The sequence below is a fragment of the Brassica rapa genome, chromosome A07 (genome assembly GCF_000309985.2).
Source record: "Brassica rapa cultivar Chiifu-401-42 chromosome A07, CAAS_Brap_v3.01, whole genome shotgun sequence".
Taxonomy (NCBI): Eukaryota; Viridiplantae; Streptophyta; class Magnoliopsida; order Brassicales; family Brassicaceae; genus Brassica; species Brassica rapa.
This window is the reverse complement of record NC_024801.2, coordinates 10,370,848-10,394,913: the sequence shown is the minus strand read 5'-3', so window position 1 is coordinate 10,394,913 and position 24,066 is coordinate 10,370,848. Positions and strand designations below refer to the sequence as shown.

At 37.3% G+C, this 24,066-nt stretch overlaps 3 protein-coding genes across 8 annotated transcripts; 1 reads left to right on the top strand and 2 right to left on the bottom strand.

The window, feature by feature from the left end:
- Positions 1-38: 38 nt before the first annotated feature.
- Positions 39-6,313, top strand: LOC103828806 (serine/threonine-protein phosphatase 6 regulatory subunit 3). 3 transcript variants are annotated; one of them, XM_009104448.3, is made up of 19 exons: positions 39-325; positions 493-596; positions 683-769; positions 847-922; positions 1,018-1,092; positions 1,209-1,262; positions 1,591-1,650; positions 2,037-2,153; positions 2,291-2,385; positions 2,491-2,690; positions 3,048-3,145; positions 3,262-3,365; positions 3,442-3,610; positions 3,686-3,808; positions 4,016-4,098; positions 4,360-4,501; positions 5,019-5,048; positions 5,288-5,358; positions 5,471-6,313. In XM_009104448.3, the coding sequence occupies exons 1-19, from the start codon at positions 287-289 to the stop codon at positions 6,114-6,116; spliced, it is 2,373 nt and encodes a 790-aa protein (XP_009102696.2). In that variant the 5' UTR covers positions 39-286; the 3' UTR covers positions 6,117-6,313. The 3 variants fall into 3 exon arrangements, with proteins under 3 accessions (XP_009102696.2, XP_009102695.2, XP_009102694.2); XM_009104447.3 differs by having other exon boundaries at positions 3,680-3,808; positions 5,474-6,313; XM_009104446.3 differs by having other exon boundaries at positions 3,680-3,808.
- A 1,311-nt stretch (positions 6,314-7,624) lies between these two features.
- Positions 7,625-11,396, bottom strand: LOC103828805 (protein YELLOW LEAF 1, choloroplastic). Of its 2 annotated transcripts, XM_009104443.3 has the most exons (6): positions 9,633-11,396; positions 9,413-9,505; positions 9,098-9,150; positions 9,008-9,043; positions 8,865-8,940; positions 7,625-8,583 (listed from the first exon to the last, which is right to left on the bottom strand). In XM_009104443.3, the coding sequence occupies exons 2-6, from the start codon at positions 9,501-9,503 to the stop codon at positions 8,402-8,404; spliced, it is 438 nt and encodes a 145-aa protein (XP_009102691.1). In that variant the 5' UTR covers positions 9,504-9,505; positions 9,633-11,396; the 3' UTR covers positions 7,625-8,401. The 2 variants fall into 2 exon arrangements, with proteins under 2 accessions (XP_009102691.1, XP_018508317.1); XM_018652801.2 differs by having other exon boundaries at positions 9,008-9,150; positions 9,633-11,388.
- Positions 11,397-20,901: 9,505 nt separating this feature from the next.
- LOC103828904 (trimethylguanosine synthase) lies at positions 20,902-23,729 on the bottom strand. 3 transcript variants are annotated; one of them, XR_004449149.1, is made up of 7 exons: positions 23,387-23,729; positions 23,087-23,303; positions 22,867-23,002; positions 22,660-22,751; positions 22,444-22,567; positions 21,995-22,139; positions 20,902-21,897 (listed from the first exon to the last, which is right to left on the bottom strand). XR_004449149.1 is itself a non-coding variant. In XM_033274823.1 (6 exons), exons 1-6 carry the CDS (start codon positions 23,418-23,420, stop codon positions 21,850-21,852), a joined length of 651 nt encoding a protein of 216 aa, XP_033130714.1. In that variant the 5' UTR covers positions 23,421-23,575; the 3' UTR covers positions 20,902-21,849. The 3 variants fall into 3 exon arrangements, 2 of the variants coding, with proteins under 2 accessions (XP_033130714.1, XP_033130713.1); XM_033274823.1 differs by lacking the exon at positions 21,995-22,139 and having other exon boundaries at positions 23,387-23,575; XM_033274822.1 differs by having other exon boundaries at positions 21,830-22,139; positions 23,387-23,575.
- Between the last annotated feature and the right edge of the window lie 337 nt (positions 23,730-24,066).

Here is a 24,066-nt window from a genome sequence, read left to right as displayed (position 1 = left end):
TGGGACGGAAATAGCAAAAGAAATAAATAAATAAATAAAATAAAAACTTCTTATTTGGGTGTGTCGTCGTCACTACCCTCCCGCAATCGAAGGTGCCTCTTCGTCGTTCCCATCCCCATCTCAGATTCCAATTCCTCCGATTTTCTTCTTCTTCTTCTTCGACAGATTCTAGGGTTTGGATTACTTGTTTCGAGTGGAGTCTTTCTTCTTTCATTTCGTTTAGGGTTTCGGAGATCCGAATCTCTGTGTCGACGGGAGCAATTCGACGTTTTCTTCAGCCGGAAAGATGTTCTGGCGAATGGCGGGCTTGTCTACGGCCTCCGCCGTGAGTTTCTTCTCCTCCGTAGCCTCTTTTCACGATATCTCTGAAACGAGTTTTCCGCTGTTTGTTTCGCATTTCTATCTTGTTGATTGATGGATTTAGTTAGAGCATAGGGTTTGTTTCTTGGATTATAAGTAACTAAGTGCCTTGCTGTTCATTCTTGTTTGCAGGTTGAGGCAATTTTGGACAAAGATGGTTTCACATTAGAGGATCTTCTCGACGAGGATGAACTCATTCAAGAATGCAAGGCCCTCAATGGCCGTCTCTTAAATTTGTATGCTCCCTCTCTTTTTCAAAACCTCATGTCTTCAACTATGTTCTCTTATATCATTTATGACTGTTGGATTCGTTATTTTTCAGCTTGAGAGAAAGAGTCCAAGTTGAACAGCTCATTAGGTACATAATTGAGGAGCCTCCCGAGGATGTGGAAAACAAGCGAACATTCAAGTTAGTCTTTTTAACTAATTATTATTTCTTTTCTTTTTTGTTTTTGATGAATAAACAATTTTATATTTGTGTTCCAGGTTTCCTTTCATTGCCTGTGAAATTTTCACATGTGAGATTGAAATGATACTGAAAACACTAGTCGAGGATGAGGAGGTAGACATTGACTCTATTGCATCCTCCTATATTTTTACTTTATAATGGTTAAGGATCTTGCGTTTCTTACCTCTCGTGATGTCTTCCTTTTGCAGTTGATGTTATTACTTTTTTCGTTTTTGGAAGCTAAAGAAACCCATAACTCATTGCTTGCCGGCTACTTCAGCAAGGTAGATAGCATTCGACGCTTTTTTTTTATATCAGAAAGCTCATGGAGAGCTTTCCCACTTATAGGCCTCTATTTCTTTTTCCTCTACGTGTTTTCTCTTACATCTTGTATTACTAGGTTGTCATTTGTCTGCTGGTGCGGAAGACCATCCCGTTCATGCAATTCATAAAAGTAAGTTGATTTTGTTTCCCGTACTAGGATATCTTTTTAAGGATAACCTAGCTAGCATAATAGTAGTATTATCCTTATCTTTCTAGTCTGAGATATTGATAAAGCTTTGTATTGTATATGACTTCGTAAAAATTTAAACCTTTAGCTAGTTGCTTTCTTGATCGTGTTATTTGGGATAATGCTGTCGAATAGTCAGACATTGATAAAGCTATGTATTGCTGTTGATTTCTGACACCGCTTTTTCCTAATCAACATTAAACAACATTTAACCATCTGGAGTTCATAAATAAATCATTTAATATTGACCTTGACTTTCTCGTGCTACCAGGATCATCAAGAAATACTGAAGCAGCTTGTTGATTTGATTGGTATTACATCTATAATGGAGGTTAGTTTGCACTTTTATTTGTTATTTAGGAACTCAAGATTTCGGCTTTTGTATATTACACATCTACGTGAGAACACACTGAATAGTTGGAAAAATGTCATGTTTTCCTCTCATTCAAAGTACTTATGATTCTGTTTACGACAGAAATAGTAATAGACCCGGTTATGACGGTGAGAACAATGGTAAATACTGCTGATGTTGCTCTCATCATTGTCATGGTGATTTTGCTGTTTAATAAATACTTTTACACGAGTTTTTTTTTCAGTTATTATTTTCTATGAACAATGAAGGTTGTAATTCTTACAGGAGATACTCATTAGTTGTAGATTATTTGATATCTGTAAAATACCAGTTTTTGTAGACTCTAACTTATTGATGCTGGTCAGGTTTTAAAACGTCTGGTGGGTACTGATGAACACCTATATGCAAACTACACAAGTGCAATGCAGTGGGTGGAAGATACAGATATTTTAGAGATGATTGTGGACAAGTTTGGCTCCTCCGTAAGTTTCATTCAGTAGATTACTTCTCTTTCAATATGGGCTAGTCTTACGGCTTTCCTCCTTTATTTTTGATTTATTATATCGTCCCAGTTAATGCTATTTACTTATATCATGGAGGCTTATATTATGTTTTGTAGGATTGTCCCGAGGTACATGCCAACGTAGCCGAAATTCTTTGTACTGTAGCAAGATACGCACCCCCTGGTCTTGCAACAAAACTTTCCAGCCCCAGGTAGACTTTCTCAGCTTTGGCTATAGTTTTCATCTAGTCGTTGATACTCTTCATAATTTATAATTTATTGGCTTATTGTTTTTATCTCTGTACAATTTGATGCAGTTGCACTGGAAGGTTGCTAAAACATACGTTAGAAGATTCGCGGCCTAAGTCTGTACTGGTTAATTCGTTGTCCGTATGCATATCTCTGCTCGATCCTAAGAGGTTTACATTGGGGACGTATCCTATATATGGTCGTCAACTAACCCTTGGAAGCATGGTACCTAATCCCGAGACAGTGGAGGGAATGCTTGGTAGTCTAGGTGGGAAATACGTATGGTTATTAAATTTTGATACGTAGTTGCGCTTGTGTTGTTGTGTTGACTTCTTAAATGCTATTTTCCTATTGTGAGGGATGCGGTTAGGTTGGGAAGAAGTAATATTAGGTTTGTAAGTGGGATTCAAATCCTACCAACATATTTCTATGCACATTTGTTGCTAGTTTGTATGGAAATTGGTGAACCTTTATTTATAAATGATGTATCGAGGCGTACTAGAATACCATTTATGGCATTTTGCTTTCACAACTTCTATAGGTCTTTCCTGTTAATTTGTTGTCTGCAATGTTAGTTACTCTCTTGGCTGCTATGAACACCAAGTAATATGCTTCTACTGTGCAGGTGATTTACTCGTGCTTTTGAATGTATCATCTTCTGAGGGTGTTCTGTTAACAACTTATGGCAAGTTGCAACCACCTCTTGGAAAACACAGATTAAAGGTACTTCTGTTGTTCATATTTGTCTGATTTGCTTTCCGAAATAAAAAGTATATTTCACTGTAATGGTTGTAAATACCTCAACCACAAATAAAAATATGACTGTTTCTTTTTCCTAGGTTGTAGAGTTTATTTCAGTCTTACTCACAGTCGGTAGTGAAGCAGCAGAGAAGGAAGTAATTCGACTTGGAGCGGTGAAAAGAGTCTTGGACTTGTTCTTCGAGTAAGTGGGAGATTATATTTTCTCAGTTGATGGTATACAGCCTGCCATGCTAAGTTTTGGTGAAATGTTTTCTCAGGTATCCCTACAATAACTTCTTGCATCACCATGTGGAGAATGTAATCCTCTCATGTTTGGAGAGCAAAAACTCTCAACTTCTTGACCATCTTCTCAGTGAGTGCAATCTTATTGGGAGTATACTGGAGGCGGAAAAAGACTCCATACTAACTGCTGCTGATTCTGATAAGGTGAAGATACTTAATTGGTAATGTCAGGGGTGCATAATCAATTAATACTAAATACATGTGATGTCTCAGCTTCAGCCTACAGTCCCTGCGGAGGGTAGAAAGCCACTTAGGATTGGAAACATAGGTCATTTGACTCGTATCTCAAACAAACTTCTTCAACTAGCTAATAGCAACGCCGAAATTCAGTCACATTTGCAGGTATACCATATGAAGCGCAAATTGTTTGTTTATTTGTGTTCCTAGTTTTCTGAGTTTTTATGTGAGTGTGGTACTTCGTTGTTACTGTCTAATTTTTATAGAAAATCCGATGGTCAAAAACAATTTGCTCTGTGCTTTATCCCTGTTTGATTTCTCTCAAAGCTACTTCCTTCAATTCCTGTTTTTTTTAAAAAAAAATTTTAACAGGAAAATAGCAAATGGGTGGATTGGCACACAGATGTCCTGTCAAAGCGTAATACACTGGAAAATGTCTACTCTTGGGCATGCGGGTATGTATTGTTTCTCTTAGTGTGCGTTTTGCTATGCACTTTTTCTCTTAGTGTAAAATTTGCTGGCTGAAAGAAACTTTATGAAACATGGTTCTGTTTTTAATTTATCACCAAAAGCAGAGGTTATACCGTTATAGATAGTATTTTTTCTTGTAGAATTTTGTAACATCTGGGTGAATCTGACTTAATAAGAGCTTTCTTTTGGTGATGGTTGGTGTAGTAAATAGATAATTCCTTTCGCTAATTTCTTCTCCCTAACAGGAGGCCAAGTTCACTCCATGATCGTAATAGAGATAGTGATGATGATGATTACCACGATAGAGACTATGATGTGGCAGCCTTAGCAAACAACTTGAGCCAGGCCTTTAGATATGGCATGTACAGCAATGATGACATGGAAGAGGTGATGTTCTCGTGTTTCCTTGTCATAGCAGCTACTTGGTGATCATTTTTTGCATATTACTATTATCATAGATTTAAGCCCCAGGAAATCGATTCAGGAGTTTTCTAGAAAATCATTTTGTTTTGTGCTGTCTTTAATCCTGCTATAGTTCCTAAAATATGATGATATATAGTGAAATTTGATGCAAGAGTGCCTAGAGTTCTGAGAATGTCTTGGACCACAGCGAGTGATGTAGTTATTAAAACTCTATATTTGGTGGATAGTTTAAACCGTCACTTTCTTTCTCCAATGATTCTACTTGGTTGACCTCTGGATAGTTAGCATGCGGTTTCCTACAGTCTTCTCTTTCTTTATCATCTTTTCCTAGCCTGGATGTAGCTTGTTTAAGTCGGTACCAGGGTAATTATGTTCTGTTAGAGCTTTTGATATTCCTTGCATTCTTTTCCGGAGTCTTTAAGAAGACTAGTTGCTATGAACATTTGTTTTACCATTTACATTTTTTATTTATCCACTGCAGACCCAAGGCTCTATGGAACGCGATGATGAGGTACTATTTGTCTTTTCCTTATCATGTGGAACTGAGACTCGACTTTCTAAAATCTGGGTTATGTGACGCTAAACAAAGCTTTAGGCCTTTTGTGAGAAGATTTCAAATGTGGAACAATTTTAATATCGTACCCATATCTCCTTGCTGTGTTATTTATTGCGGAGAAGTCACTCACATTTATATGATAGCTTTAGCGATTAAGGTAGACATGAAAGCCTCATATGAAGTCTATGTTGCAGGATGTCTACTTTGATGACGAATCTGCAGAAGTCGTTATATCTTCCTTGCGCCTTGGAGATGACCAGGAGAGGTAATCGGTTTCCACTTTTCGTTTATGGTAGAATTTCAATTCCGTTGACTCTTTATCATATCGTTGATGCGGGGTCACTTCACTTACTAATTGTAACATGGTGTCTTTGTAGCAGTTCTCTCTTCACAAACTCAAACTGGTTTGCTTTCGATGATGAAAAAACTGCGAATGAAGGCTCAATGGCTTCCCCTCCACCCAATGCTGATGAAGATGACGATGATGATGATGATGTTGTCATAGGTGAAGCCGATGAAGACTTCAAGGACACTGTAGACTCTTCCCCGCCTGTTGATATGGAAACAGAGGATTCTACAACAACAAAGAATCCTTCTGAAAATCCGAGTGAACCAGAAGCAGAAAAATCAGCAGCTTGGGTCGAATGGAGAGAGAAATCCGAGTCGACTGGGCCTTCTTCAAACCCAGATGAAGCCACCACATTGCCCAATGGTGAGGTACAAATCGAAAAAGAGGATGATGAAGGTGATGATACGGATAAAAAGAGTGCAGAGGATTCAGCAATAGCAGGTGCATGTAGCGATGAAACTGCAGAGAAGTCACCAGAGGCAGCAAGTGGGGATGAAATAGCCGAGGAGTTGAAAGATTCTGGTCCTGATGCGTCAGAACTAGCTGCTGCTGAGTCGCATGAGAATGCTCAAAGCTCGGAACCTGCAATCACGCAGGAGACAAAGAAGAGCCATGAAGAAGATGTTGCTGCAGAAATCGAAGAGGCTGTGAAGGAAGAAGAGAAGGTAGTGTGAGCTTTACTCAAAACCGGGACTAAGTAAAACAAAGTTCCTGAAGATGCTATAGTTTTGGTTTAAAGGGCATTTATCTTTTACGGGTACGATTTTATTATTCTTTTCTTTTCTTTCATCTCCAAATCCAGTCCAACATTCTTGTCGACCAAATTTGTTACTAGCTTATCATTTTTTCTATATAGTTTTTTTTTTTTTTTTTTTTTTACTTCAAAGTAGTACTAGTAGTACATGTTATAAAAGTTGTTGACCTGACGGAGCCGCAGATAATGATTTCATGAGAAAACAATCAGATGTCAATCTCAATGTCGCTTGCATCTTCTTGTTCCTACAAAATAGATTTAAAATGAACTTGGCTGATTTACTTGATGCTTTCTTTCTTATGAAACAAGAGAATGTTGCATAAACAGAGAAGTCAAGTGGAAGCCATAGTGAAGCACTCGACAACAACAAAGTTGAAAAGCAGAGCATTGCTCGCAAAATGAGCATTTACTTGTCATTATTGTGCAATTCTGAAATGTATAAACTAGAAGATAAAAGAGCAAATGAAGAAGAATCAAGCAAGCACTCCAAAGAAAATGTAAAAAGTGAAGCTCACTTTTTAAAGATGTGTGCTCTTTTCATTTCCATTGCCAGATAATACGTAGCGATGCTGCTGGATTTTCTCATCGAAACCTTCCCTCAGTATTAACCAGAAACTTGTAAAATATATATCGGATATGGGAACCAACGAATAATCACTCTTGTAAAATTGTGCTAATACTATATGGATAGTACCCTCATATATGAACCCGTCCCGGTACTTCTTATCGTCTCTCAATCACTTCTTCAGCTGCCCATGATTCATTCTCTGTGTAAAATTTTTGCAGGCTTGCGTACTAAAAAGTTGAGGTTAAGTGTTGTAGAGGTTGCCAAAAGAAAGCAAGCTCAGCGCTACATAAAAAAAAAAAATTCAAAACTTTTATAGTAGGAGAAATAATTCATAGTTTCTCTTTAACAAATGGATATACATGCGTAAGCGCAGCCGAATATAACGCAGAAAAAGGGCTCACGACAGTCACTGTCGACGTGTACCCCACGACTCTAGTTCAGAAACTTACAAGGTGGGGCATAAAAACAGAGAGAGATTGTCTCCGTGGATTACAAGCTTGATGATCTCATTAGTGACTACGACAACGACACTTCTTTTGATGATTCTTGTTCAAATCCTGACCCTAGACCAATGGAACATGAATGAACCCCCAAGTAAATATGTTCTTTTTGGGGGTGTTTGCGCAGCAAACCAAAGGGGTTAGTTATTCAGCCTTTTCCGTTGGCAAAGTGAATGTTCGGCTCATCAAAGTTTGGGAATGGTTCTGAATGATCATGCCAATCCTTTAGCCGATGCTACTACTAGATTGCCACAGGCGGCCTCCACCTCATATGATGATTCCACATGGACCAATCTGATAAGTTTATAGCTCCGATCTTCTTCCTCGTGTAATTTCTCTCTCGTAACAATGGAGCTCAATAGAAAGAGAATAGAACGATCTTACTGAATATCCCCAAAACGAAATACAAATTGTAGCTCGAAGAAGCCATATAATCTCATGACGATCAAGGGAATAGAAGTCTCATATCGACTCTACACACAACTTTAAGTATGAGAAGGCAAACGCCTAACAAACTCCTATTTAAAAATGAAATAACCACATATCATTTATTTGGCAAAGACTCTAAACGCCTCTGAGTCTTTGCTCATCACTCCTTCCTCTTTATTCCTCCAAAGACTCTGAGTGATCGCGAGTCTTTGTCTCCCTGTTTCTTCAAGCTTGCTAACCTGCCACTGAGACTTCCTCCTCTCTGTTCTCACCTAGGCTTCCACTACTTGTTCTCCTTATTGTGTCCTCGCTACTAATGCTAAAGCAAGCGGATGTTTTTCAGTGGACTTGTTGTCACTTTTACCACCAATTGCAGGCATTGAACATTTCCAAAGTCTTAGGCCAAACCTGTTAACAAAGAAGAGAATATATATATATATATATATATATATATACTTCTAATATTTTCATTCAAGTTCGAAACTCTGCATCTCCCAAACCTCAGTTCGAACATTTGTTATAAAGTTGAAGCATTTTGTTTTATGTCAGAGATAACAAAAATCTGTCTGATTCATGATCAAAATTGATGAAACATACAAATATGTGCCTAATTGCTAGCACTAGTAGAAACTTTATTATCTCTGGTTCAATACTTTGTCTAGAGATCTGTCTGTCTGTCTGTCTGTTTCCCCTTCCTCCCCTCTCTAGCTAGTGGCTGGTTTCATGTTCGCCCTCCAAATCTTTCAAGTAACCCATGAACATAAGAAACCCGAAAAGGAAGAATCCACCTGAGAAGCTCTCTCCACCGCCTCCTCCACCCCCACCACCACCATCATCCCGGGGTGGGAACCCGCTTCCACCGTCATCAAGCTTTGGGGATTTCTCCTTTCCTGATGTTTCAATCAAATTAAAAAGAGGCTTTATTTCTAGGGGATGCAAACTATAATAAGAAAGCCAATAGGAACAGTCAGGAAAAGTGGGTTCTGTTCAAAGCATTTTCCGGTCTCAGGTTATCAACAAGAATGTAGCAAGCCACAATATGTGCTGTAAATACCTGTTTGATTATTAGCTAGATTCATAAAACAGATGTTATTATAGTAGACTTTACTGTTTGTTAGAAACATAAAACAAGTTTATTCCACATGAAGCACCAATAGAAGAAAAGGATTACCATGTGTAGGAGCTTGAGTGATTGTTGGTGATTCTCGAGTAACAGTCTGTGTTTGCCCTTGACTGCATTTTGCATTCTGCACAAACAAATCAAATCAGAAGTTAAAAAAAAAAACAATTGTAACTAGCGGATAGAACCTCTACCAGGGCAGCGTTACATGCAAAGACAGATCTTTTGCTATTAGAGTTGAAACCAAATCTTTTGGCTCCTCCTTTACTTGCAACTGACTGGCTCTGGGATTGCATAGAAACGCTCGTAGGATAGTAACAACGCCCATGGAATTTTCCTACCACAGGAGACCAAGTAGAAGAAGAAGAGCTTTTAACACTTACAAGACACCAAAAATAAAAATTAAAAAAAAATCAAAAGCTTGAGCAATAATTATGATCTAACTGGTACAACACTAGGTGATCAAAAATAAACAGCTTCAAAACCGATGACAAACCATTTTCTCAATGCCAACAATTCAATAAACTAAGTTGCCAAGAAGCAATCAAGAACTGTGAAATGTGAATGATTGACAAAGATGAATGGAAAAGTGAAGATACCATTAGCGGGAAAATGAGAAGAGCGAGGAGGAGGGAGGTACACCAATGGTTGTGCACCGTCGATACACAAGGATGGATTCACCACCCGCATATCTGTAAAATTAAGGATAAACAATCAAAACAAACAAAAAAATATTAAATCTTTTAAAAGGAGCAATAGGATTAACGATTTGCATATCAAACATATGTCCACAGAGAATCAGCAGCGAAAAGTAAATACCTTTAGGAAGAGAGAGAGAGATCGCACTTAGACGTTTCTAGGGTTTATGTAGTAACATTTATGAATTAAAAGCTTTGCAAGAATTATAAAAATAGTCTGTTTTTCTCATACTATTTTTATGAACCAAGCCTATGTTTTTTTTTTCCAAGTTTTTGTTCATTAAATAGAGAAGGACCCAGTCCAAAATCCTTACAAAAAAAATAGCCTACGATCCGAATAACTAAACCAACAACAAACTAAAAGACTGGACTTAAAGTTTAAAAGCCCATCACCGACACTGGCCATATCCAGAAGCACGTGTCAGCTTATCATCTTCTTGTCTCATCCCGATGGGTCCACCGAACCTTGAACGGCTCTACACCGTCGAACTTGTCACAGAGAGCGTCATCGTACTAACCGAGAGCTCATCCCAATCATCACACGCCGCCTACTGGGCATTTTAAGCCCGAGACTCGAGACCTCTGCTTTTCTTCTCTTGTCGTCGTCGCTGTCGATGGAGAGCTTCATCTTCTACCGAAATCTCATCCATTCTGACCCGAACAATCATCCTGACGACAAGAGCCACAACGCAGCTTCCACCAAAGCCAAACTAGTAACCAAACCCCAAAAGACTACGGGTTCCAAAACCGACAGCGTAGAGCTATGTGAGCCTCTACCCTCCGGAGCCAAAACCGGCGAAGACGGAGCAGAGAAAACCTCTCCTTCTCCGGAAACTAGAACCAGCGGCGGCGAAGCTGAGGGAGCCTCCACCTCCCGGAGAAAAGCCGGCGTTGACGAATCTGTGATAGCCTCCATCTCCCGGAATCACCACTTGAACATGCAAGCCTATCTTCTCACGCCATGAACCTCCACGCAAGCGAGTCTGCCCTCCAAGCGAGGAACCACCGTTGGAGGATGGCTCCAATCCAGAACTCAGACAAGGCGTTCGGTGAGAGGCGATGAAGAAGAAGCAAGAAAAACCTCTTTAACGGTAGGAGAAAGATTTCGACAACAGCACGTACGCTCACGCGCCGACCGTACGCCGGATCCGATCTCATATCTCCTCTCTGTCTCTCTCTCTCTCTAGCCTAAGTGGGTGGCTTGGTGTTTTATTAAAAATAAAAAAATAAAAAAAATGAAAGGCCTAAATTCATCAGATTTCTGAATTGAAAAATGGTAGCCTAGGTGGAGAGATCTTCATCCGCCGTCAGATGATGACAAATCCACTGTCAGTCTGGTCAAGATGGCTCCCAATCTGTTTAGCCAACGATTACGAGGAGAGGCAAGCCATGGAAGCTGAGAGAGCTTGATCTTCTTAGATTGGGATGGAAACAAGGACAAAGTCTGAGCAAAGGGATCACTACTCCTTGACTCTCTGATCGTAGAGTTGATGATGTCAATGCTACTGAGAAGAACAAGTTCAAGAATGGAGAGGGTTCTTCTGCTTCCTAGAAACATCATGGTACCACATTTCTAAACGTATTCAATTTAGACTTCTGTCTGGTATGCCATTAGGCACACACAATCATTTAGTACGGTCTCTGCTTGGGTCAGAATGATACGCTTTATTTCAGCAAATTGTTGGCAGCATGTTGCATCAATTAAAAAAAAAAAACAATCCTTTGCATTATTGAATGTGGGGGCACTTCGGATTGATGTTGACAGATATGTCTATGTCGAAATGGATTCGATTTCGTGATACTTCTTTAATTCATCTAGAAAGAATTACACTATAAGACAGTTTTGAGTTATTTATAACAAAATGAGACAGTTTCAGCTACTGAGGTACTTTTTCCTAACTTTATCACTTTTCGTTTAGATTTTCAAGTTAAAACAGAACTATATACTAATTTAGTAGGCCCATTATCATCTCTCTCTTATCTTCTTTATTCTGAACTCTTTTTTTTTAACGATTGATTTTTATCTTTTTTATCGTTTTGAAGTTTTCATCATTTTTTTTTTCAATTCTTTTTCGTCATGAGGTCCTTGGACATCATGATACTATCACGCAGGAGTCGGGCAGCGTCATCAAGAATCTCGCACTCAACAATGGAGATTTAGAACAAAATGTTTAACAAATCAGAAACAAAAAAAAACAGTTTTGTTCAAACTTTTGAATGTAAAACCATGAATTAGGTTTGAAATCTATCAGATCTGGACAAAATACATAAAAAAGTGGAGGAATTCGTAAAGAATCGTGAAAAATAGGTGAGAGAGGCGGAGATTAGAGTTTCTGGTCGATAGTGACCAAAAAAGAAGACGAGGTTATTTTCGTAATTTTCCATCATAAAATTAAAAAAAATCAAAATAAAAAGTTCGTGTGTACATTACTTTCAAACTGTACATGTGTACACCTAATTTTATGTTATACATCAAAGAGATTGTGTACACAATTTTTTCTTTTTGTAGGTTTTCTATCTCAATAACTAAGCATCTACGACTTCATGAACTCACGATAACGTTAACACAATGTACATGTGAATTTTTTTCCTTCTTCCTATGTACACGCATGGTCAGACATCTTTGAAATCTGACTGAACCCAAATATCATCCTTCACATTTTGTGTAAGAGCTTCTGTGTTTTCATGGTAGCTTCATGGTAGATCTTATCTTGATTAATTTCTGGTTGTTTTACATATGTACACTATCATATTTAGCGTACACATATACACGTCTTTATTTATTTAAAAGATGTATGACCTTGCGTGTACAAATCTGACTGAACCCCAATATTTTGGTATAGAGGTGCTTGTATGGTTATGGTACACACCATTTTGTACATGTGGATATGTAAAGCGATGTACACATGTACATAAAAATGAATCAATATATGTGAACAAGTTGTACACATATAGGTGGATTGGTGGTTGCTTACTAAAACAATACCAAAATACATAATAAATAGATCAAGTCAAACTGAAAATGGTGTACATGACAATAGGTGCACACATGATTTTGTGTTTTACTCATATTAGCTTTGATGTTAGTTCATTTAATTTATTTTCCAATGCATTTAAGAATTAAAACATGAGTTTAGGATTTTAAAGAGAATACACGATTCTACGATACATTACTTTAGTAATATACAATGTACACATGTAAAGATAAAGATGTACACATGTAAAGATGTTCACATGTTATCTTTGTACACATGTAATCATGTACACATGTAAAGATGTACATGTACATATAAAATCATGTTGTACATTTTTTGCAATTTTATTTAAGGAGTGGCATTTTAGTAATTTTTATTTAAGGGATGTCTAGTTTCATGTACACATGAATCGTTGTACATGTGGATAGTGTATATGTATGTACAATATATCATGTACATATGAATCATTTATTTTTCATATTTTTTTAATGAAGGGTATTTTCGTAATTTTAACTTCATCTTTCCAAAATCAATTAGGGTTTTCTGCAATTTCCCTCTATAGCCGCCAGCCATTATTCTCACCTTAATCATCCTTTTTTTTTTCTTGCTTATAATACATTTAAACATGTAAAAATATCATATAAGACATAATTTCAAGCTCCAAATGATTTTGTTTCTACAACAAAAACGTAAATCTTGTTTTTTTTTTTATTAATGTCACAGCGTGAGAGGGATGAATTGTGGAACACGACGTGAAAGAAGAAGCTTTTTAACAGCTTCCGGCGAAGCCATTCCCTTCACCGATGCTTTTATTATATGGTTTATACCACTATTTCCATGGTTATAAAAAAGAAAATAGGGAAGAAGATGAAATACTGAATGGGTCCACTTAGTTATATTTAAATTATAATTTAGTTAGAAGAAAAGAGAATAGTTAGAAGAAAGTTAGAAAAAAGTGTCAAGGAGCAATAACTGCTCTAGAGTGTAATAAAAAACTCAAAACCGTCCTAGAGTGAAAATAACTCATTCATCTAAGCTACTATTTCTTCTGAGATGAGAATCCTTTGTTGGTGGAGCTTGTTGCTCATACTTCACTTTATGTCTTAATGTTAGCCTAGTGAACTGCTTGCTGAGTTGTTATAGAATTTATATTTTGCCTCATCTTTGGAAACAACAACGTTACAATTGCACAAGTTATATCCCTAAGGGCTTGGATGGGGCGATCATTAGGTGGCCCTATGATCTTAATTTTTTTTGAAATAATCATTTGTGCTACAACGGATTTGTTTAGATGCGAAAATAATTTTATTTATTTAATAATGATACTCAAATCGGTTTTTCAAGGCTAGTTCATTAGTGATTTCAGAAATACTTTAGACCAAAAAGCGTTGCACGTAAGCCTATTATTATTTCTTATTGGGTTTTTAACGTAACATTCCCCCCTCCCCAAATTAATTTTGTTTCGGGTACAAACCCCTTAATTAATGATTTAACCAATAAAACCCCTCAATTTTATTTATTTAATAATGATACTCGAATGGATTTTTAAACGCTAGCTCATTAGTGATTTCGGAAATACTTTAGACCAAAAAGCGTTGCACGTAAGCCTATTATCAATTTTTATTGGGTTTTTAATCCTCCCCCCCCCCCAAATTAATTTTGTTTTGGGTACAAACCCCTCAATTAATGATTTAACCAATAAAACTCCCACATGACTTTCTTTAACGAATTAAACCCTCCGTTATTTTTCCGCCAAATTCAAACGCAGCTTATTTGGAAAGTCATAAAACACGATTTGTAGATAAATAACACACTGTTTAATTCAAATGTCACGTAGTTTTACCCTTGAGTTTTGAAGGTTAAGATCTGCGTCTACCAAAACGTTAAAAGACTTTATGTTCTTATGCATCACAGACGGTGAACATGCTCCGTGTAGATATCTACACAAAAACAAAACAACATGGCCATCAAAACGTTTATGTGTGTGTGTATATTTTTCTATTTAAGAACGTACTCGACGGCTCGAGCGTTTCAAAGGCGATTCTGACTCTTGTGTTCAAAGTCAAAGGTTTACTGAAACAATCTGACAAATGAAGAAACTCGTGTAGTGAGCCGTTCCTGAAGCACTCGTAGACCAACATGTTGTGACCTTGCTCTGTAACACGTCCTATTGAGCCTTCTCCAAGTAAATTACCAGATGCGAAGTTAGCTGTTGCAGTTTGCAGATCAGAGAGCTAGAACTCTATAGCAGCACGATTCGAAGTGGTTCATTTAGCGTTGAGCTTGTATGACCAACCAAACCTTAATATTCCTTGTCATGTCCCCGATCCTGGATAGGATCGTCCGGACGGACTGCGGTGCAAGGAAACGCACCAGTCAGGTCACATGACCTAAGGACAAGCGTGTCATGGTCCTGAATGAAGGTTAAGGGCATCAGTCAGCTGAGACTTAACCAGGATACGATGGAAATAAGGGTTACTTATGTCTGTGGGGATGGTTGGCTGAATGACTAAGTACCTAAGGGAGTTGTTTTGTGTGTGTAAAGGAGCTGGACGCAGTATATGGCAGCTGGCCATAGCTCGGTTCTAGCTCAGTTCGAGTGTGACAGCTCGATCAGCTGGTTTATGAGTTCATTCAGCTAGAGTAGCTGGGCCGATGAGCTAACAAGCTCCGTGGATGTGGCAAAGGTATGATCTAGCAATGTTGCATAGATCTAGATAGAATGGTTAGGGGAATGGAACCTCAGATTTGTATGTCTTGATTTGGGTTCGGGATTGACCTTGGAGCTAGCTGGTAGTTGAGTATACTAACCATTAGCCGAGGTGATTCGACCAGACAAGTATTATATTGGTTATAGACCAATGGTTAAGTAGACACTATTCCGCTGTGCATAAGTTGAAAGGATCTAGCTAGGGAATGACTAAGGTAGTCTTGAGCTAGGATCTGAGTTAGCCCTCGCCAATGGGCGATATTTTAAATAAAGGGCAAAATTTTTAGAGGTTCGGTCTGGGTATGGACTGAGCGACGTGAGGCATCGACCGCGGCCTAGTCGGCCGGGATCGGGTCTTACAAGTTGGTATCAGAGCATGCTTGATCCTGTTGAGGACAGTGCTCAAATATGTTAAGTTCCAAACCGAAATTATTTCTGAAAACTGAGATGACTTGGAACCTTAGTTGTGGTGAGCCAAGTGAGAGTTGAGATAAGTTTGGGTTTCATGCTTGTGAACGGGGAAGTTCCAAGATGAGCCGGCTTAGCCACGATACACTCTTCCACGGCAAGACCCTGAAAACATAAAGGTTAGTTTATCTAGTTATTTGGGAATAATAGACGGATTGGATGATGGACGCAATGCAAGATCTTTGTATGGACGACCTGGACAAGGGAAGTAACATGGACCAGAGAGTGGCTTAGGTTGAAAGAAACGTGCAGCACTCTCTTGGAGGTAAATGTTATCCCTTGATGGCCGTTCAAAACAAGTGAGCATATGCAATGTTCATGTTAGTCTAAGGGAGACACTACATGGCTAGTACATGAGTGGGCTTGTGATAAGATGGATCAGCTTGGACTCAGTGTAAGTCAAGGTAGAATTCCTTAAGATTGAGTGAATGAAATGGATCAATTCCAAGAGGAATTGGAAACACGATGTTAAGTATCTTAGTATGATGAGGATTGAGGTATACTATAAACACTTTTGTGAATGGTATGGGACGTTCACAGATGTGTGATGCTTTGGAGAATAGTATGGGACATTTTCCAAATGTGTGATCAAACCGAAATCCTACTCATCTAAGTTCTTAATGATCGGTGGTGTGGAAACACATTATTTGATACTGGAGCTACACATAGTGCTGTGAGTCCAGGAATGGTTGGAAAAGGTTTGTTCCAGTATGGAACATGGGATGGTCCTGAACGAGTGAGTGCGGCCGAAGGGCAAGTTATGAACTCACTCGGTCTGGTTAAGGACATCCCTGTGGTGATCTTGGATAGGCTGATGCCTATAGATCTGATTGTTGTCCCCCTCAAGCATCATGAAGTGATCTTGGGCATGTACTGGTTGGGAAAGTATCGGGCAACTCTAGATTGTCACCGGGGAAGGGTGCAACTTGAGAACGAGTTTGGACCCCGATTAAGTACCAAGGAATCAAGCCAACCTCTTGTAGTTGGTGGTTTCAGCAGTCCAAGTAGAACGGATGCTTGGAAATGGTTGTGAGGCCTTTTTGGCTACCATTTACACCGATGAGGTTGTAGGGGCCTGTGACCCAGAGGGTATACCGTTGGTTCGGGAATTTCAGGATGTGTTTGGGGCACTACAGGGCATTCCCCCTGATAGGGCTGACCCATTCATCATTGAATTGGAACCTGGAACGGCCCCATTATCTAAAAGTCCATATAGAATGGCACCAGCTCAGATGGAAGAGCTGAAGAAGCAACTTGAGGAGTTGCTTGAGAAGGGGTTCATACACCCTAGTGTATCACCTTGGGGAGCACCAGTCCTATTTGTTAAGAAAAAAGGATGGTAGCTTTAGGTTGTGCATTGATTATAGGGGTTTGAACAGGGTGACTGGGAAGAACAAGTACCCTTTACCCAGGATTGATGAATTGCTGGAATCATAAACCTTATTGTCCAGGAAGGACTTAAGGGAACAGAACAATCTGTTAGGACTCATGGTAGAGTGAGCAGCCTAAAGATTGGAACATGTTCACTAGGACTTGGCTGGTGCATCGAGTGGCTTGGAGATTGGTTGAATCTACTAAGACTTGAGTACTCAGTATGTTCCTAGGTACTGAATTTGATCTAGTCATGGAACTAAAGTGTTCTACATGGACTTGGTGTCTACTAGGAACGCAACCTGGAGAGTTGGGTCAGTGACACAAGTCATGTCTTTGTATGGGTGCTTGATGGACCACTTGATAAGATTTTGGGTTAAAAATCTATCAAGTGGGGAAGACTTGTTGTGTATATGATGACCAAGAGATGGTCAGTGAGAAAGAACAAGGTGGGAGATGCAACGAACTGGTTAGAAAGAACCAATCGAGCATGCTCCATGTTCTGGGTACAAAAAAAGTCGGATGGAACCTTGGTCATGAGACAAGAGGTTAACACCACTGGATTCGAGGACGAATCCTTCGTAAGTGGGGGAGACTTGTCATGTCCCCGGATAGGATCGTCCGGACGGACTGCGGTGCAAGGAAACGCACCAGTCAGGTCACATGACCTAAGGACAAGCGTGTCATGGTCCTGAATGAAGGTTAAGGGCATCAGTCAGCTGAGACTTAACCAAGATACGATGGAAATAAGGGTTACTTATGTCTGTGGGGATGGTTGGCTGAATGACTAAGTACCTAAGGGAGTTGTTTTGTGTGTGTAAAGGAGCTGGACGCAGTATATGGCAGCTGGCCATAGCTCGGTTCTAGCTCAGTTCGAGTGTGACAGCTCGATCAGCTGGTTTATGAGTTCATTCAGCTAGAGTAGCTGGGCCGATGAGCTAACAAGCTCCGTGGATGTGGCAAAGGTATGATCTAGCAATGTTGCATAGATCTAGATAGAATGGTTAGGGGAATGGAACCTCAGATTTGTATGTCTTGATTTGGGTTCGGGATTGACCTTGGAGCTAGCTGGTAGTTGAGTATACTAACCATTAGCCGAGGTGATTCGACCAGACAAGTATTATATTGGTTATAGACCAATGGTTAAGTAGACACTATTCCGCTGTGCATAAGTTGAAAGGATCTAGCTAGGGAATAACTAAGGTAGTCTTGAGTTAGGATCTGAGTTAGCCCTCGCCAATGGGCGATATTTTAAATAAAGGGCAAAATTTTTAGAGGTTCGGTCTGGGTATGGACTGAGCGACGTGAGGCATCGACCGCGGCCTAGCCGGCCGGGATCGGGTCTTACATTCCTTCCATGTCTTTTTTTTTTTTTTTTTTGATAACCTTGGTGTGATCCCAAAGGTTTTCTAGGCCCAAGGACTAATCACCAAGAGGCCCACAGAAATCCGGGTTTTCTTGCCACTTAAGGCATCTATGGGTGGCCAAGGGGAATCGAACCCAGGGCGGAAGCTCCAATTGGAATCCCTTTACCACTAGGCCAAGACCACTTGGTTTATTCCTTCCATGTCTCGTTCTTGAAAACAAGAAACAACTAGATTTTGATCCGCACGAATGTGCGGATATTTGTTTCATTTTGTAAATGTATAGGAAAATAGTTTATATTGAGCATCTATATTAAATTTTTTTTATTGATCATCCTTACATAGCACATGTAAAACCAGTGCCGTGCGAAGGTTTTTGGAAGCCCGAGACGAGTTAAAAAAAATTTACATGATATTTTTTTTGAAAATATTTCTATTTAAATTTGAATTATATAAATTTTTTTTTTTTGAAAAAACATATATATATATATAACACTAAAAAGTTTTGATTTATTACCTAAGTATTTTCTAAATTTAATGCACCAGACTTTTATAAACTAAAAACCAAACTATATATTCTTAGCGTTTTGGATTGAAATGTTGGTCGCTGTTAAAAAGGTAAATATTAGCGTTTAAATTAAATACAATAAACTATATATTCAAAATATTATAAATTTTTAATCAAATTCTATAAATATATAAAATAAATTTAACTCATAATATATACAAAGAAAACAAATTTGGATCAAATATTTGCAGTTAATTTGAAGTAGAATCTTTATAGTTTTCTATAAAATATAGTAAAATTGATCACAAATTAGTTATTTTAAACAGAAGTCAAATTTAGAATAAAATAATAATAAAAATCTAACTAAGAGAATACATTAACTACCATGTAATTTTTTTTTTTTTGTAATTTGGGGCCCTAAAAATTTTACAAAATTTGGGGGCCCTAGGCAAATGCCTTTTTCAATAGGCTGTAAGCACGGCTCTGTGTAAAACACCTGAACAAAAGATACAACGTAGAACCTTTTTTTTTTTAAAGAAAGCCCCATAGAGAACTTGTCGAATTTTTTTTATGTCTAGTTGAATAGTTTGCGCTTGTCATCGAAATCATTTTTCTAATGAACAGGGTTTCCATCATCTACATTAAAGTTTTAATATAGAACATAAGTAATATACAAACAACTAGGTTAAGACCCGCGCGGAATAAATTATGAATTTAAAATTTTTTATATATTATGAAATAATAAATATATATTAAATAATTTAAAATTTAGTAACTATTACGTATATAATTAAATTGGTACAAATACTTAAATAAATTTTATTTATCCAGACAAACACTTTTTCTATTTTATATGTTATACAATTAAGTTTAAATGATATTAATATAGATATATAGTATATTTTTAATATTGACATCTGTTAAAAAATATTATATACTCATATTATTTTTGATTGTGTGTATTTTTTTATAACAAAAATTTTAAATCAATGATAACAATAAAAAATTTATGGGATGTTTAATAGTTTTAGTAATTTATAATTTAAAAAAATAATTGTTAACATTTATAATGCAAAGTTTAAAATCTAAATATTAAGTTGTCAATAATTTTTCAAAATTTTTATCAAAAAATTTCAAATCAAATTCGAAATTAAAATACTTATGTATTTTATATGGTATATAATTTATTTTAATCATATTAATATGCATATATATAATATTTATTAAATGAGACTTCCTACTTATGTAATTGTGTAATCATTTGTATCTTGTTATAACATAAATTTTAAACCATGGATCACAAAAAAATTAGTGTGAGATTTTTAACAACTTTAGTCATTTATATTCGTTTTTTAAAATTCAAAATATAACATATACGAAAAAAATATAAATTTTTATTATATAGTTAATGTGGTTGTTTAATTTATTTTAATATGAATTAAAAATGATAGAGAATAGACTGATTTTTATCAAATCTTTATTATTCAAAATCATTAATTGTCATATATACTTTAGCCACATTAGGTAATTCCGTGATTTTTATTTAAAGAAACAATGAAAAACATTTATGATTAATTTATGGTTAGTTTAATAAAAAGCTTATTATATATTTATATGGACCAACATATTTTTTTAAAGATTTTAAAAATGATTGTGGTGATGACATGTGACTACAAAAATATGTTGTAATGTTTTTCTTTTAATATATAGGGGATAATGTATTAGGGTGATGAGATTTAAAGTATACTTCCGAATCAATCTAAATTGTGTATCATAAAATTATACTAATATATTTGTACATATATATTCATTGAAGGTAAATATATTAAAATAGTTGGTGATATGGCATCACTTGATGGAGAATACTGTCTTTCCCAACAACGTATGTACGTGGATTATTAATTCATTGAGATAAGTACTTTAATATTAAGAACATAATGTGATTCAGTTTCGATATGAGTTTGTTATATTAGCCTATTAAGCGGAGGATTTTATTTGAACAGAGAATTAATCCATTGGAATAAATAGTGTATTAAGTGGACCAAATATTGTGTACCAAGGACAAATTTTAAATAGGAATCTATTTTAATAGATTCTTAACTTCCAATAAAATGAATCAAACGGCAAGGAACGTTGAAACTAACGACTTGGAAGAACGGATGTCATGTCTCCCCTATCTCTGATTCCAAGAGCCACGCAAACAAAGCAAATGACAGACGAGACGTCTCTGCCACACTGATACATGCAAAAGAGAAGCAAAAGATTTTGACCCATCAACGAGAAGGACACAGCCCAAACGATGATGCTGGGATGGTCCAACAGAGCCGGTGATTAATACGCGATTCGTCAACGAGAACCGAAGAACAAAGCTTCTCTTACTCGCCAAACCCACGATCGAGAGGTGATTCGATAGTAAACAAATCAACAAGGCCCTTGAAGCAAGTACTGGTTATTGATCCAAACCAACCAATGAGAACGAAAGCCGGATGGATCTACACACTCCAAATCCAGTGAGCAAAAAAAGACAAAGATCTGGAGCTGCCAACGCCTTCACACATGTCTTGTCGTTACTCCACTACCTGCCCTTCGAACGCCTCCATTCCGAACAGTCGAACAGAGACGTCGTCACCGAGACAACAGAGCAAGCAAACATGTAGACATGAGATGGAGAAGAGTCTCCAGAGAAAAACCAAAGCAATACACAAAAGTAAAGAGAAAGAGGTCACACCGGCACCGACACAGCGGTCGGATACCAGTGAAAACAAGATTGAGATTAGGTTGTCTGCAAGGGAGCGGGTAGGGCTTTTGAACTTTTCAAATGGGTTTGTTTGTTTGTACCATAAATTTTGTCATCACTCATCAGTGCTCGACTTTTTTACAGTCGATATCAACGGAGTCTAACCGAATAAACTAACGGGAAAGGAGAGTGAATTCTTTATTTTCTACGAATGATGCATTGAATTTGTATCAAATATCCATGTGATAGAATCCTGCATAAAGTGGAAAGATGAAATGAGAATTCTGTATCCTTGGAACAATAATCATAACTATTTATTTCAAAAATTCTCTTCAAGAAATTGTATTAACTCCTTCAGGAGTCAATTCATCTATCCCCTGCTGCAGAAAAGATAGTTCCTTTTTGATGCAAGTTCAAATTTCTCAGCTAAGCCGCATTGCGACTAAAATAAGCCGTTATGGCTATCATTTTGCCTCCAATACAACTTTCTTCTATCTGAAATCACAATATATATATATATAGGAGTTTGTTAATAAAAAGGTTTGCAATAAATTATCTTTCATAAAGAACATAAAATGTTTAGGTTTAAGGAAAAAATGTGTTTTAGAGCAACATCCTATACAATTTTGAATATGTTTGGATTAACTTTGTTATCATATATTATCCGATCAGGTTCGGTATCTAATCTCTTGTAACACCCGTTCAGATATTTTATATATATATCAGATTGGGTTCGGATTCATTTCTTGGGTTCAGAGATTATGCCCAACCCTAGTGTTTTAATAGATAAAGGTGTTACCTCAAGAGTTAGGGGAGGTGACGAGAGGGAAGCCAGTTCTTCCAACTGTGCTAAATCAACATTTTTCGGTAGATACATGATGATATTAGGAGTAATGGACTGAACAATCTTAAACAATGAGTACCTATACAGAAACAAGTCTTCACTAAAAATGTATATACTTTTCATAAGAATTAAGAACTAAGATTAGCATATCATTATGTAAAAATTGTTTACCCGTCTCTTGGCTGAAGCATATCCATCTTGAAACTCTCGACTTTGCAATAATTTGGTCCTCCCCATGGTGGCGCAAGAAACGATACATCTCCCTGGACAAAATAAAATGAGTTTTATTAGTATATATATTAGCACAACAACAAAATTGGAGGGGAACCAAAAAAAATCTTTAATAGCATATATAAAAAAAATGATAGAGACGATTACTTTGAGAGATGGAGCTAAACTGAAGAAATCACCAACGACAAAATCCACATGATTAGCAACTCCATAGACGTTTGCATTGTTCATAGCCATTTGAACTTTCATTGGATCAATGTCGATAGCGATTACAGAAGAAGAACTATTTAAAGAAAAATGGTTTAGAAAACATTCATATTCATACTTCTCTTCTTGTTTTTGAGAGAGAAAGCGAGATAGAGATTACACTTTAGCAAATTGAATAGTGTTACCACCAACGCCTGCGAAGCAATCAATCACCACTTTTCCACGGCACCTCTCTGCGTGTTTGATGGCGATCTCTTCATGAGTCACAGAGTACCATCCTTCTTCATCTATTTGGATACCTTCGTCATACCTCGAGAACAGATCGTAACGTTGAATCCAGTACCTATTGATCTTAGGATTCGTACTATTTTCTCCCTCTGTAGGAAGCACAAACAAAGATATATCATATAATTAAGAAGAAATAATGGAAGCATGAAGTTTACGGATGCTATTTATTTACCTTTCTTCAAGTGTGATTGATCGTCGATAGTCATTGATCTCTTGTTATGTCACTAGCCAGTGTGAGTGAAATAATAAAGTCAACGCCTAACTCAACTTCTTCATGCGATGTCCCGACAAGAGAGAGGGTAGCCCGGATCTCCCGGTAACCGAAATATTCGGGTATGATAATAATTTGTTTAAAACTTGATTGATTCTCCACCGGTTTGAAAATAACCGGACCGGTTGATGAAAGAAACACATTGCATGGAATATGTTCTTCACTCTGCATTCGGTAACGTTCCATCACCGCAAGAAAATTTATTTTTTTCAGGAGAGCAATATTCCTCGTAAATTCGTCGTAAAAAGAATGTTATGATGAATTAACATCGAAAACTGTTTCGTTGCTAAACGTCCGTCGTAACTGAGGTTTCATCATAAACATGTGGTAATGTTTACGCGGAAAGCTTTCCTCGTAAAACAGAAGGAAACATTTTATCGTAAACGAGACGTAACATTTCGTTTTAAAGTACTCGTATTATTGCGATGTAAACTCCGTGTAACATTTACGAGGATTTTACAATGCTGCCCATGTAAGCTCCACGTAAACGTTACGACGATATTACGAGGATTTTGTTGTAAATTCCATGTAAAGTTTACAACGAATTTACATCGTTTCTTATCATTTAATATTAAAATAAA

Excerpts from the sequence above, each read along its gene's own strand:
- LOC103828806 (XM_009104446.3), top strand. The coding sequence starts at position 287 with ATGTTCTGGCGAATGGCGGGCTTGTCTACGGCCTCCGCC. Across the intron at positions 326-492 it reads GCTTGTCTACGGCCTCCGCC|GTTGAGGCAATTTTGGACAA; the intron begins GTGAGTTTCTTC and ends TCTTGTTTGCAG. Across the intron at positions 1,093-1,208 it reads TTGCCGGCTACTTCAGCAAG|GTTGTCATTTGTCTGCTGGT; the intron begins GTAGATAGCATT and ends TTGTATTACTAG.
- LOC103828805 (XM_018652801.2), bottom strand. The coding sequence starts at position 9,503 with ATGCGGGTGGTGAATCCATCCTTGTGTATCGACGGTGCACAACCATTG. Across the intron at positions 8,941-9,007 it reads TTGCATGTAACGCTGCCCTG|AATGCAAAATGCAGTCAAGG; the intron begins GTAGAGGTTCTA and ends TTGTTTGTGCAG. Across the intron at positions 8,584-8,864 it reads CACTCAAGCTCCTACACATG|GAAAGGAGAAATCCCCAAAG; the intron begins GTAATCCTTTTC and ends TTGAAACATCAG.
- LOC103828904 (XM_033274822.1), bottom strand. The coding sequence starts at position 23,420 with ATGACTATCGACGATCAATCACACTTGAAGAAAG. Across the intron at positions 22,752-22,866 it reads GTTTAGCTCCATCTCTCAAA|GGAGATGTATCGTTTCTTGC; the intron begins GTAATCGTCTCT and ends TATTTTGTCCAG. Across the intron at positions 22,140-22,443 it reads CACCTCCCCTAACTCTTGAG|ATAGAAGAAAGTTGTATTGG; the intron begins GTAACACCTTTA and ends TTGTGATTTCAG.